Consider the following 15,404-nt stretch of genomic DNA (forward strand, 5'->3'; position numbering starts at 1 on the left):
TCAGTATCAGTGCAAGGTAGTAATACTCTTGGTTTCGTATGATAACCGCAGTCTAGTGTGCTTTTATGAAGTAAATCTTTATAAAAGTTGTAGTATCACCATGGTGGGAGCCCTCCCCCACCCCCACCCCCCAAAAAAGTGGCGTAACCAGTTGATATCAAACAGTGATGTTATGAAAAATATAGTTCGTTGTCACCAATGTCACCACACGAGAGACGTCACTGGTGTCGGCAATATTTTTCTCGAGAGATATTTGCCTAATTCCCACGGAGAAGAGCTGCAAAAAAGGCTGTAATCACGACCACAGTGAGGAGGAGTGGGTAATGTGGGCAGACTTGGCTGTGAGTGGACTCCAGCACCACAGAGCTGTGTGTGCAGTGTGTGTGCGTGAATGTATTCGTGGGTAGTCAGTCTACTGTAGACACCCAACGCATGATGAATATGCGAGAGGGTGAGACTTGTTATGAAGGGAAGCGAGATGGTATATTTAAAATGGAGCATATTGTTGTTTTTTTTGTTTGTTTTTTTTTTGCGCCGCGTTATGATGTACGTTTTTTTCACCTCGGCGAGTTGATTTGAAAATGAAATGGCATCCGCGTGTTTTTGTTCGGATCGTCTCTTGAAGTGCATGGGGATTCAAAGGGCAGGCGTGCAGGGGCCTCTTCAAGTCTTTGTTCCCCTGACGGTGCTTTTCTCAATGTGTGTGGGTGGATCTCCATGTGAGGATGTGTTAGCGGCAATAGCTTAGGCAACGCTATCTGTGAATGTGCGCGCTTCGGTAATGGCCTCGTGTGTACGTGCGCGTGTGTCTGTGTGTGTGTGTCTCCAATTCTCAATTACGTGCCTGTAGATGTGCAGCAGCGGCTTTTTGAAAACTTGAGAGCTCGCTAGCACGCGTGGGTGAAGAAGCGCCTATGTACTGTACGTGCATGTGCCCGACTATTTTTGTTCATATCCAGTCAGCGTTTGTGTCATTTCCCACTCCGTTTCTCTGCAGACAGGGGGTGCCATCGAGCGGACAGCCATCGCACCGTACCTGGTGCAGTTTGACCATAACAGGTCCGGTTTTCTCTTTTTCTTCGTACTTCTCCACTTTGGACTGCAAGCGCTTGTAGTCCTGCAGGCTTTGCTCGCGACGTTTTACAGCCATGTTGAGGCTCGGAAAGACGCCGCCGTACCTGGGAAAACATCAGCACAAGACAATGACGGAGGTGCGCTTGCAATTAAGGAAAAGAAAATCTCAGCTCCATAAAATATGCAGGTGATAACATTATATTGCAAACAATGTTAATAAAAGTCATTATGAATAAATAACATTTCTCGTCGAGGTACTTGTCAAACCCCGAAGGACAGTTCTGCATTAGGCTTCCTCTATTATCTCATTATTGTAGTTCAAAAAGGCATGACACTTTTCATTTTGAGACAATTATCATCCTTTCTAATGAAAGTATATTCTTACTATGAGAATCTAAGACTTGGGCACTAAAAATAGAGGAACACTCATCTGTAACTTAGCAACAGAGTCGGGAGCTTCATTGCAGAACTTGTTGCACAGATTTTGGTGCCGCTTTTGAACGGGAGGCACGCATGTTGTACACATTATTAAAGAACATGAAAAAAATGGGTGATATGAAAGGTCATATTCATTTCCATATGATTAATGTATGCAGTGAAACTCAAATTGTTGCACTGATGTATTTTATCAGTTAACGGGCAAGTACTGTTTCTGAGAATTAGGGATGTGATAATCGGCCCGCCGATTATCGGCAATGACATTTGGGGGAGGGCCCTTTTTTTCTTTTTTACCCCCACAGCACAGATGTCTGGTGTTTTGACTTGAAATTACTTCAATGAAAAATAAATAAATAAATCTGAGAAGTTCTTCGATAAACAAGCTTGAAGTGTACCTCCGGAGCTCAGAAGGAAAGACGTACTAATGATGTACACTGGCTTTATGAGCGCGGGCTTATAAGAGCCTACGAAACTTTTTGTCGTTAATGCCTTGGCCGAAACCATATTGGCTCCTGGAGCCCGAGCTGTGACGAAGAGTTGTTGATAGGGAAGTCTAGATGCTATTAACTGTAGCAGAAAGCCCCAGCTTGCACAGGATTTCAGTCTATAAAGGCTATAAACGTGCAATGCAAAGAGTATTGCTGTGGATTTTTAAAAAGATTTGTCAGATCAGTAAAATAGTCTGGAAAAACAAAATCGTCTTTTTCTGGAACCTTTTAATTTGAAGATTCATATAAGTCTTAACAGAGCAGTTTGGTGGTCTGTAAGAGAGTGTGAAGGGACGAGTGAAAAAAGATTTTTAAAGGCTATGGAAGGGAGGAAATACAAGAAGGGAGTCAAATACAAAATGATATACAGTTATGTGCGTGTTATCTGTCAAGGTCGTCTTATTCTAGCTACACAGAGTTCTCATAAATGTTAGGTGAAAGGGTCTTTGTTCAAACAAAACCAAGTTGTCAGTGAACAACAAAATGTTATATTAATACTGGCTAAATACTTATTTTCCATTACAGTATGCGTACCCAAATATTGAGAGGAAAAACAAAAAGATTTCCCACACTGCGAGCGATCAGCGAACGTCTCGTCAGTGTAATGCTGAATGCGCTTGAAGCAATTGTTTTTCCTTTTCCTCGTGAGGCGGCTCGAGTTCTTTTTACCAGAAATACCCAAAGTTGAGCAGGATCTGTGTTTCACCAAGTTTATGATTGTGTGTATATGCTAAAAGACGGCAATTAATAAAAGAGTCAAATTGAATACCTTTCCGTGTTCTCTATCCGGTGCACTCTTAATTAAATCAGCTGATCCTCTCTGTTTGACTAATACTCCTGCATGTGAACAAGACTGGACACGGATGTTGGTTTGGTCTGCCCGCTTCTTTTATTGAAAAAAATGCCGTAACAACCTCAGCTAACATTAGCTGCTGTTAGTTGCAAAAGGCACTGGCTGCTGACAGCCAACAGAAATTAAGTGTGACTTATAGCTAAAAAAAAAAATACGATAAGTTTTATGAAAATAAATATAAAAATATATATATATATAATCAAAATACTAGAGTAGGAGTGAAAAATCAGTCCAGGATAGTGACAGTAAATAGGTCACAAAATGATTCACACGAGGGGTCTGTAATAGGTGAGTCACTGACCAAAATGCACAAATATTTTTTTGTATTTATTTTCTGAATGACTCACTAAAAGCATTCTAGCAGCGGAGCTTTCACTCTGCTCCAAGAGATCATAATGTGCGGCCCGTGGTGTTATTAGCCGCTCAACATGTGGGCTTCCTGACTGACGTTTCCTCTCGGCGTGCCAGTCCTCACCCGTGATGTGGGGAACCACCGCAAACCTGCGATTGCGAAATTACACCTCTATCTCCTTTGCACATCTTATGGGAGGACTAGTAAAAAATGACGCCGGATTTCAGACAAGCGGGGATTGTTTCCGACAGGAAGCGGAGCAAGGAGTGGCCTTTGGACTGACATCACGAAGCTCGGCCCGGCCCGGCCCAGCCCCGCGGCCCACGCTCCGACACTATTTATAAACAACCACTTTGACCCAGTTCATGGCAGGGCTTGATGTTGATCCTCAAGTCTACTATCTGTGCACCAGTGTGCACATGCTTGCAACGCCAGGGCATTATGTAACTACCCTCCAGGCATGACGACTCTCCTACAATGGGCGATTTATGACACAGCAAGAAAAACTGATCCCAAAACACACTAAGGCTCGGCGTATTCTCACGTGTGCACTACACCTGTCAGCAAAGGGCAATTTTGTCATGACACACCATACCACGCTGTTTGTGGTTCGTATTCATTCGTCAGCATATGAAAAGAGTTTCAAGTGCCCTCTCTCTTGGATGCTGACGTCTGACTGCTACATTCAGGGCTTTTTGTGTGACTCAGTCAACTGTGTAGAACGGGGGTGTCCAAACTTTTTTTTATAACGAGGGCTGCGTATGGTAAACGTCGATGATGTAAGAAACATTTTGACATTCACATTGACTTTCACCATTAATTAATTAAACATGCTTAAAAGCATCAGTGTCGAGGAGCCAAGAGTAAAATTCGATCCGAGGGCCACATTCACAGTCTCTGATCGGTGATTATGAAATTACTGTTTTGATGAATTTCATACTTTTTAAAAGAGAACTATATTATTGGTAAGGCCGCATGTGTGGGAGTTATTTTATTTTACTTTTTGAAATCATAGACTAATCAAAAGTGTTGGAAACCGCTTGCTTGTGTTCACAGTGTAATGCTAATGGCTCAACAAACTTGTTATGCAAATTTGGGGTCTGCTGTAATTTGCTGACTTTTGGGACACAAGGATTCAGCCTCGCGGCTGTGAGTGCACAATAACTGAATGAGATTTTAGCAAAATTAGTCCATTTAAAAAAATAATAATCAATTGTAAAATAAAATTAATACCTAATGTGAAACTTTCACTTTTCAAAACATTTCACATCTTTTTACTGAACAAACTGCAACAAATCCAACAATCTAGTGATAAAGTGCAAATGTAAAACAAGACAATTACTTTTGTTACAGGCTCATTTTAAAAATGCTGCTGCAATATCCGCTGCAGCCGATACCTTTCCTCTTACCTAAAGTTTAGAAATTGTATACAGCTTGTGTCAGTTTTAAAAAAAATTTTTTTTTCATTTTTTTGCAATGTTAAAAAACTGTCTTCTTAACCGCTAATATTTTGGAGTCTTTTTCCTCAATTGGAAAACCAAAATGTCACCACACAAGTGATATGAAAGTAATCCGAGTATCCTATATTTCTGCAGAAAGGCTGCAGCCATCAAGCATTTTGGTATTCTGATATCTTGCTGAACATGTTGTCCAATAATCACAAATATAAAAAATAAAATAAAAAAGGTTTTTGTTTGGTGAAAATTATAAACATGGAAGGCCAAACAACACATTTGCTCTCAATTATGAATGACCAACTTTTTGTTTCATTTTTTCATAACAAACATAATTAACTTACTCATGTTGGAGCGATGTTGCTAGGTAAGCCACCACATTGGTGTCAGCCTGGTTTGTTTTGTGATCAGTACGAACGGCAACTGTGCCCATTGCTTCAAATGACTTGACTTTCGAGTCCATGGGTTAAAAACAACGCTAGAGGAATGTTTTTGTTGTCCTGGATTGCCTGCTTATTACCCGAGGACCCGTTTCTTCTCTCCTGAGCGTACCAGTACACTTCGGGCTAAAAAAGCTGTGCAGGACAAAAAAATTATGGCGTTGTGATCCGTGATCTCGTTGAACGAGAACGGGCACACTGACACATTTCTCAAGAGTATAGTTTGTCTACCCGTGGTGTTGAATGTATGGAGATGTAGTGCAAGTTCAAGTCAAGGGTGAGCTTACGCTAGTCAGCTGGCCAGGGATGAGGCAGCCTGGGGGCCCGAGAGAACAAACACTTCTATCCATGTGACAGGTCAGGGTGTGGTGAATAGACAGGATGGAAATAGCAACTGGTTGAGAACGTATGTTTATAAAGCGCTGCCAGTCCACAAACGGGCCAGTTAGACCAGCGAGCCAAGCCAAAGTCTGGACTAAACACCCTCAGTCTAAGAAGCTGGCTGTTACACCTCGCCAGCGCCATCACATAATTCACAAGTGCAAAAAATACACAAAACCAAAAGAAGGACGAAAGGAGGAATTGTTTATCTGCTAACTTCCAAAAGTGAAGAGGGTTCGCAAACGGGAAGTTATGATAGATACATTGTAGTGCATGTAAAACGGCTTCCACTTGCTTCAGGAGCCTCTTGAGTTTTTGGGTGTGACCAACGTGAGTAGGAGTTTGATCTGTTGCTGCTTGCCTTATACTTTGTCGATCAAAACTCACACATGCCGCTAAATTGGAGAGAAATCACCAGCGAATCCCCTGAGGTCCGAAACTCTTTTGCGGCGCAACCTGAATCAACTTAAAACACACGTGCGCGCGTGCACGTTCACACACGCAAGAACAGCTTCTTAAAAGCTTCTAAATTCAAACTAAAACATGAAAACAGTTATCACGCCTGAGACTTCAGTTCATTGAAGTCTCTCAACAAAACAAGCAGTCGTTCCATTTTATGGGGAATTCTAAAGAAAAAGATGAAGTAGTATGAAGAGTTTCTTGTTAATTTGTTTTTAGCTTTTTTGGAAAAAATATCTGCTGCAAAATGTTAAATTTTAACAGCTATTGGATGTACCTAAAATAAACTAGTCAAATAAATTGACTAGTTGTACACCCAAATAGCTGGTTGTCCATAACATTTCATTTCAAATGAAATGATATTTTTTTATACACTTTTATACACTTTGTACTGCTATTCAGGAGAAAGTCAGAGGTGGGTCAGGAACCAAGCCCAACCTAAAGGAGCCAAAATCTAAAAACACTGACACACCCCTAAAAGTTTTTATAATTGCACGTATTAGTGGTTTAGTCATTTTTACATCACAAACTATGAACCTAAAACACTTAGGAAAAGGTTTGTTGCATTTGGAACGTATACAAACATACTGTGGGTGTTTTGCCATGAAAAAAAATTGAACAACAAATATGACTTTTGTGGATATTTGCCAACATGCGAAAATGCAGCAGTTCACGCAAATTAACAATATAGGGACAAATGTGTATAGGTAATATTATGATGTGATAACACTGGAGTCACTAGCATCTGAAGGTATTACGGTGGTTTTGACTTAAGTTTCATAGAACCTCTCTACCTGTAAAAGTAAAAAACTAAAATAAAAAAATTCATCAATAATAATTTGGATATTTGAACAAATTAGAAGATAAAGTATTGCATATTGCATGAAAAGAATGTACTGTGTTGTATTACCAGAATTAGAACTCGGGAAACCCCTAAAAACTGTCTCAACGACATAATTAAGGCAGAAAGTTCCATGTTGGTTGCAGGTCTAAACCAGGGGCAGTCCCAGCCCAAGCTGAGGCACAAATCTCTAACTTGCCTTACCGCAAAGTGTACAAAGGGTAAGGTTAGGAGGCCCAGATAACACAAATGCCTCCGTGCCCACGCACTCCCATCCCCTCCCATCAAATAAACAACGTGATGTCATTCAGGGACCTTGCTGAGTGGATTAAGTGCACATCTGGGGAACAAGATAGAAAAGACAGAAGCAGGGACGGCGAAGAAAAAGAGTGTGCGTGTGTGTTTGCTACACATTTTTAAGTACTACGACACAACTGGATACCAGTATTTTTTTTTTCTCACAGTTACAACACTAGTAATCCGGCATACACGTTTAGCGTTGAAGGCTTTCCATTAATATTAACTTTTCTGACAAACACAAAATGGCTAATAGTATTTAGGTGCCGAGCAAACAATGGGGAAATATTCATTAGTGAGGGACTAATGGAATCTTAATGGAGGCTTTAAAAATATAGCAGCTTTTAGGCAAGCTGGACTGTTGGATAAACTAATAAGTCACACAGTGGTAATGCTGGCAAATTGATGGCAGGTTAATGAACGAGGAGATGGCATTAAAAGTTTCGGACTGCAATGGCATAAATGGCAACTTTCACTGCTTTGGATGCTTAAGTATGCTTGAAAGCGTGCACCGTCTTGTGACACTTCTTTTTTCTCAACGATTCACTGCTCTGGGCCCAGGAAGCTGGGCCCTTTGCCATATTCTGAGCCGGCCCACACGTCCGCCTGCCGCCCACCATGAAGAGGAAATTAGAACCATTCCATCCTGTCATTTTTGCGCCACCGGAGCAAAGGAGGAGAAAAGAACGGACACGTACACTATCTGACCCACGTGCCGTCCAACAGATTTATGTGTACTCTGTTGATTTTTTTTTCATGTGCTGTTAATTGTTTATACTCGTATTAAATGCTTCAGTGGGAAACATAAGTGTGTAAGCAGCCTATGCTGAAAGTCCTGGGAGGAGCCACGGGAGGAAGCAAAACCTTAACAAGCCGTCCGGAAGATGAGTGGGAGCATCCAACCACTCCCTTAAGTACCTCTGCTTTGCATGCCTGTGTGTGTGTGCGTGATCATGAAACAAGAAAGCCGCTGAAGGAATGGAATAGCACTCGCTGTCTGCTCAGATGGGGGCGACTTTTAGGAATAAGAACCGTATAAACTATCTTCCAGACACGCTTTCACCAAAGCAGCAACTGCTTCGTCCCTTGTTCTCTTTTTCAATAGCCCATTTCAGTTCTTCCGCTACTTATCACCTTGGAAAGTATTTTTCAAGATACTAATAAACAGATCTGGATTGCTGGCAGAATCTACTAAATGATCCACTTATCTTCCAAATTAGTATTTAGAAATTTGGGATGGCCATTAGCCAATTAAATGTATTCACAAGGACGACTTGAAAAAGTTTTTAGGTACTGTGGCGCAGATACCTTTTTACTAGCCTGATGTAACCCGGGGCTTGAGAAATAGGAGCCATTTCAGACCTGTAGAGATGGTCTAAGTTTGCACATAGATTTCCACTACTTTTCTGGTGAACTAATAATTCTAATAAAAGTTCTCTTAAAAAAAAAAAAAAAAAGTGCTGAACATGCTCATGTGGACATTGGACATCTGGCAAGCACCAAGTTTTTTGGGTCCCATTGTCAGCTACAATCTAAAGTGAAAAAACATTTCAGTTGTGCTGTCACATTCATTTAACTCTTTCAGTGCCACATACAAGCATTCTCCTCTTGTAAAATACTTAAGTTGTGTGCCAATGATAAATATTCTTGTTTCTTTTGGGTAGCTGACACCCTAGACTAGCGCTCCTCTAAATATCAAGTCAATTGAGCACTATGGCGATGAACTGTGATCATTTGATGGAAGTGTTGCTCATGCTGGGTAAGAAAGCCAGGCAAAGAAGAACTGGAGCTGTGCAGGTGGAGGGAGGGTGGGAGGGAGGACGAAAGAGAATGAGAATGAAGGGCAAAAACATAATCAGGCAAAGTACAGTATGTCCTGTGGTAGGCCAAATGATGAAGACATAGATGATGAAGTGGATTATGTGGTTGAGAATACACGAGAGACGTGTAATTGTAAGCAACCAACTAACCCGCATCCACGGCATTTGACGAAGAATCTGATGGCAAATTCACAGCAGCCAAGTCGGATTAGTAAACGGCACCATAATTTTCAAGAAAAGGGCTGCTTATGCATACCTAAATTGCCAAGACGGCCATCAACATCAGCACAGACAGTGGAGCAGTGTGCAGAGTCACAGGCGGTGCTCATATTGAACATTTATGAAAATGTGTCACAGAACCAACAAATATTTGTACTTTTCTTTTTAAATTTAACCAATAAAACTTATGACCTTCAACATAAAGTGTATTTAGTTTCATTAAGATCCATAAAGTAGTTTCCGAGACATGGGCAGTTAGAATGGGGTCAACTATTTTGCAACATACTGTATATGGTACCATGCATGTTGGCATAGACATAGCACACAATATTTTGTTGGCCTTGAAAGGTGAGTGCAAATGCTCTCAATCGGCTGGCACTCTAGGGGTTGCCATTTCCGAAACTACTTGGCACTGAAAGAGGTAATAAATTCTGATCAAGAATCAGTTTTGTATTTATTCACTTTATCCTGTGGTTAACACAGGTGAAATGGCAGAACTATAAGTTCTTCTTTATCCCTCATTTTCTCCTTGTCTAATATTTACGGTGCTGTATGTACTCATTTTGCATAGTTGACCTCTGTGTTCAAACTATAACACAACATAACTGAAAAGCTTTGTTTTAAGTGATCAGGATTTTTTTTTTTATATATTTGTGCATTTAGAAATAGTACCTTGTGACACCTGAGTTTGCCTAAGGAAATGTATGAAAAAAAAATACAGCCACAAAGAGCTGAGTGAGCATCATGCAGTGGAAAATGAACCAAAAAAAAAAAAATAGACTTACTTTTTCAGAGGGTCGATAACAGTCTTCTGAATCTGGTTGACCTACAGTGCAATAAACATGAAAACATGTCAGCATCAAAAGGTGGTGAAATTACAAATTGTCAAAAATAGTTACACTCAGACTAAATCCCTGCTACATTTCTCACTCATTAGCAAGAATGTCGCTGCACAAATGACAATATACATTTCAAACAGAGCAATCAGGATAAAGGGGGGAATGTCTGAGTGGGGAGAATGAGTAGAGGGGAGCTTACAAAAAAAAAAACCTTTGGTGATGATTTTATTGCATGCAAACCCTGAGGTTAAACCCCTGAATATTCATCAAGTTTGATATACAAAAGGATGCAACTGTCAAGGGACGGACATGAAAGCAAAGCCCCACTGATTTCAAATCCTGTGGAAGGTGGGCCGCCATACAAGATGAAAGTTCTTTGCAAAAAAACATTTTAAACAATAACAGTTTATCTTTTTTTTTCCGCACATTTTCCTTCTGGTTTACAGAATTCAAAGTCAGGAAGAAAAAAGGGAGGAGGGTGACATGAGTGAGTATGTGCGTTAAATTGAGGTAAACTAACATCACATTTCATGGCCTCCAGCCTCAGCACAAGAAGTTGGCAAATGATTCGTGAAGTTTCTTCAGGATTCAAAATGACAGTTCCAGCCACATCCGCAAAAATGGCAGCGTTGAGCATCATGAAGAGTCAACGTGTAGAAAACAAAGGGGCCATTTGAAAGCATGGACATGTGAGGCGTCAGACGCATGCGATCATGATGAAGACAAGGAGCTATCATACATTTATCGGCTATCAGAAGGACAGCTGATACGGCAATCTAACAAATGGAAGCGAGGTCGCAGCTGCGCGATGTGAAAATGCCCCGAACAGCTATGAGAAGGCACCGAAATGCTGAGGCACATTTCCAAGTGCAAACTGCTTGATTGTGGTTGGAGGGAAGGAAAAAATGGAAAGCAATAACAAACACTTGTATGGGAATTCACATGGTCTTTTGTTTTACATATTCACACCAACACTACCCCCCCCCCCCCCTTCCCGGCGCTTGTAAAAGGTGAGAGGATGCGGCAAGGAGGGAAAAGAAGAAGCAGCGGCAGATTTGCTTAAGCATGCCGGTGCCCTCTACCCTCTGCCCCTTCCCACAGAGAGGAGGGGCAGAGCTATTCCTCGGAGGCCCCGCAGTGCCCGAGGCCGACGCTCAAGCAGCAGTCTCCATCAGTGAGTCACGGGGCAGAGGCCAGCCCGACACACAGGCCTCCCAAAAATACACGCAGATCGCAGAGGAAATCAATATCCCTCCAAACGGAGCATCCTCAACCGCGCCGCCGCCATCTATGCTGGGGCTCAGCTTCGGCAGCAGTGCGCCGGCGGGGCTGCGCGCCCTCCTCAGCCCCAGAAATAAACACACAGACCTGGGCCACTGCTGCCTTCATTATCGCTCCACGTTTCATGCGCTGGATGCTCTCTCTTACTCGCGGGCCCTGCGGCGCAACATCTCGTCTCAACGCGCAGCCGAGCCAAGGGTGGCTGCTTTTGTGTCTGTTTTCGCAGGAGCGCCAGGGTTTTGCTGTGGGTGCCGTCGGAATCAACAGTCAGCTGGAAACACACACGCATGGCGAAGCATGGCGTGGATGTGAGAAACGCCTAGCAAACCTCAGGTGATTCCGCGCGGCTGAAAGCGCTCGCGATGTCTTTCTTGCCTTGAGCTCATGTTTAGCCACTTTACCAGAAGTCAACACAGAATGAAGGTTAGGAAGTTTATTTAGCAGGAAGGGTAGAAGTGGGGCAATATCAGGTATGACGAGCTGTCAATTCCTCTCTGGCTGAAGGTTGTCTATCATCACAGAGGTACAGCATCAGGCTGAATGAAATTCTAGCTAACAAACAATTGCACTCTGTTGAGCATCAAGAACCTTTGCAAACGAAAGAAAAGTTGCACATTGCGCTCACTGACACATGAGCACTGCTGCTAAGCAGATAATGAGACAACTTTATTGTGTAGATATTGAGGAAATGGAGGGAGCGGAAGAAAAAACATGTGATTGGACTAAAGCCAAACTAAGGACCACACAGTAAAAACACTCAAATGTGGTATATTACAAAGACTCAACCCTAGAAATGTATCAAAATCTCATTGCATTGACTGGGACATATAAAGAAAAATGTACTTTTTAATTGCTCGCGTAAAGACAAATTAGTCGGGTCTCGGGATTTGCGTTTGGGTTAAGATAGAAAAATTAACAGAACATAATGTTGTGTTATCAGATGCTTTGATCATGTTTACTGTCACAGTGTCCTATATTTACTGTTTGGACCGGTTTGGTCTTCAGTTGCCATGCAATTGCTATGGTTCTTTAGTTTGCTTTATTATGTCATACAGAATTGATGTCTGAAAGTATCTTAGATCTGTGACACATTGCGGGAACATCAAGACAAGCTCTCTAATTGTTATGTCAAGCCGTCATCCGAGTTCCTGAGTCTAGTTTTCAACTAAAGTTCTAGTTTTGAATGCTCACAGAGGTTAGTTAGCCTTTTTTTGTGCATAAGGGCTTTCCAATTTTCCCCTGCTGTGTTCTGTGTTCTAGATCTGTCGACTAGAAAGTTAGGGATTGCAGTTTTAGCTCCTGCGCTCTAAGAGGAGCCAGTTGAGGTGGTTCGGGCATCTGGTTAGGATGCCTCCCGGGCGCCTCCCTGGTGTGGGGTTCTTGGCATGTCCCAAAGGGAGGAGGCCCCGGGGACGACCCATGAAACGCTGGAGAGACTAAGTCTCTTGGCTGGCCTGAGAACACCTGGGGATTCTCCCAGAGGAGCAGGATGAAGTGGCTGGGGAGAGGGAAGTCTGGGCTTCTCTGCTAAAACTGCTGCCCCTGCTACCCGACCTCGGATAAAGAGGCATTAATGAATGGATGGATGTGTTTCATGAATAAAGTGATTGTCTAGATGACAGAAGATGTTTAACGGTACTCCAAAAGAAGGTAACTTAGACCACAATGGCTTAGAGAAGGTCATTGAGCCTAACAATGACGCATGAACTGCCAGATTATTGAGGGGGGGACGGCACTATGTCTCTCCAGTATTGCATGCTTTGTCCTTTTTAGAAGTCAGTCAGTTATGCCTTAAGGATGCACACTTTGCACAACCATGATAATATGGCAAGTACCTGTGGCCATGATTGTACTCAGAACTCATGAACACTCTGAGAAGGAAGAGATATTGTTGTGAAAAGTCAGAATAATTATTTAGGAATAAAGTGAGCTAACATGACCTTTGTTATCAACTACTTCCTCTTGGATTTCACCACTTTTCTTGATCCATGTTGTCTCCATTGTTGTGTCTATCTCTGTATAACTGGAAACAACAATGTCAGATTGCAAAGAGATGTAGTCAGATCAACCAAGTTGAGTGGTTTTCTGCCATTGCGGTTCCATATTTGGTTAATCGCTATTGACAGATAATCCAAGCCCCGCCCAAATTTTAGAGATCTTCATATTATTATTTTTTTATGTCGTGTGTTCTTTTGAACAACCTGCAAAATTGTAAAAAAACATACAGGACTTGGTCGAAATGCACTTTTTTTTATTATTATTCTATTTTTTTTTTATCTTATTTAAAAATATGCTCAGTATTGAAATAAATGAACACAAATCTTAAGTATGGCAACTCAAATTGAATTAAAGAAAGATTAAAAGAAGTAATAGAACACATAAAAACTTGAATTTGTTTTTAAAAAATAGAAACAAATTTAAATACTTAAACATAAATATCACTAATAAACAAAATCCAATAGAACAAAAGAAAAATGAAATGCTCTGAAACTTGTTTCACACAGAAATCATGTTGTTTTGTACTTTCAAAGGCTTTACTTTTCTTGCCGTCTCTTTTTATCTTAACCAATCACAATAAGGCAAGAGACCAAGTGCAAGGACAGCAGAAACGACTGAGTTATTCATATAAAAATATTCAACATGAATTTAATACAACTTCACAGGCTTTAGAAGTTGTGAGTCAAGAAAATGCCTCTATTTCACAAGTTATGTTCGACAGTTATGAGTCACAGCAGATAAGGGGAAAATTGAGTTTACATGACAATTCCACAGTCGCTTAAAAAAAGCAGCAGAGGGAGAAAAAACATAAGGAAAGCTTGAACCTGATAACATTGGAAGAAATATTGACAAAAATTGACCCACATGTACAGGTAGGGGCGTAAGGTTTGTCAATACAGTTTGAAGAGTCAAGAGGACAAGGGGGAGCATGGTTGAGTGTGATACAGACCTTTTCCTGGTTGAATGAGTCCATTGTCTTCATAGCTGTGTCCAAAGCTGTCATGGACTCTAAAAAGGCCTGGTCCTGCTCACATAGTGGGTTACTCAGAAGGTCGGCGGAGATCTTCACTGCCGCTTTTGACATGGCTGTGGAACACAAAACAAATAAATGGAAGACACTGTTCATTCAACGACCACAGCACTGGACAATTGATTTGAATAGCTTGCAGATGATAGAGGGCCAAATGTAAGGCAGGGTACACACAAAGACGATCAGGCTGTTTTTGTTCCGACAAATGTGCGAGTCTTATTTCTGATGGATAATATAGGTTATGACAGACAGACAGACACACTTCTGTATAAGGTGTGTAAAGTGTGTATTTATCCTAATATTTGGGTCCAAAATCATTTGGGCTTGACAATCTTAAATAATGAACTTATTCAATAGTTACAACCCCCCAAAATCTTGCAGTGAAGCCGAGGTCTTCTACTCTGCAGACTACGATGTGACGGAATGTAGCTAATCAAAGAAGTTCTCTGCCACATGACAGTGTCAGTAAATAAAACAACGTTGCGGTTGTTTTTTAATTTTATATGGACAAAACATATTGTACGTTTAATAAAACAAAGCTCAGCAGTATCCTACCAGATGCTTATTGATCCATTTTCTAAACTGCTTATCCTTCCGCACTTACCAGCCATCTTCACAGGATGTTGGCCTGCCCTAAGTCGTCATTTTTTCCCTTTTTGTTACTGTATATAACTGTAGGTTCCCCAGATGGAAGGAATTATTTTTCAAAGAAAGTATTTCCTTGGCAACGTCACCATCTTACAATGCTCCCACGTCCGGTCCCCTTCAGAAGCATTGGGCAACCATCGGTGCTGACCCAGATGAGCCTGGTCATCTTCATGTTTGTGAGTGTCTCTCTCTCTCCATTGGATGACTGGATTTTTTTTACTAGTTGGTGAAAGACAGTGTGCGGGAAGTTCCGTATTGAAATTCTCTGGGGTGCCCACACACACAAAATACGTCCTAAACTGTGTATCTGTTAACATTTGAAAAATGTTTTTGTGTAGTCCAGGCCTTAGACATAAGCTAGCAGAATTTAAAATTTCAAGTAATCATAATTGATTGCACACTGTTCCCCTAATGCACATATATGAGGTCGCAAGGGCCAGCCGTCATGTTGGATATTTACCAAGGCACCAAGAATTTCGGCAGTGACGGCAC

At 41.4% G+C, this 15,404-nt stretch overlaps 1 protein-coding gene across 2 annotated transcripts in view; it reads right to left on the reverse strand.

The window, feature by feature from the left end:
* Nucleotides 1-15,404, reverse strand: part of bin3 (bridging integrator 3) — a 40,744-nt gene that overhangs the window by 6,315 nt on the left and 19,025 nt on the right. For both annotated transcript variants that reach the window (XM_088419425.1, XM_088419501.1), the window contains 3 exons: nt 14,184-14,320; nt 9,902-9,942; nt 1,037-1,178 (listed from right to left, as the gene is read on the reverse strand). In XM_088419425.1, coding sequence (XP_088275551.1) covers nt 1,037-1,178; nt 9,902-9,942; nt 14,184-14,320 — 320 coding nt within the window. The remainder of the gene's footprint in view (nt 1-1,036; nt 1,179-9,901; nt 9,943-14,183; nt 14,321-15,404) is intronic.

Source organism: Hippichthys cyanospilos, chromosome 1 (genome assembly GCF_059441005.1).
Source record: "Hippichthys cyanospilos isolate Australia breed blue-spotted pipefish chromosome 1, RoL_Hcya_1.0, whole genome shotgun sequence".
NCBI classification, from domain to species: Eukaryota; Metazoa; Chordata; class Actinopteri; order Syngnathiformes; family Syngnathidae; genus Hippichthys; species Hippichthys cyanospilos.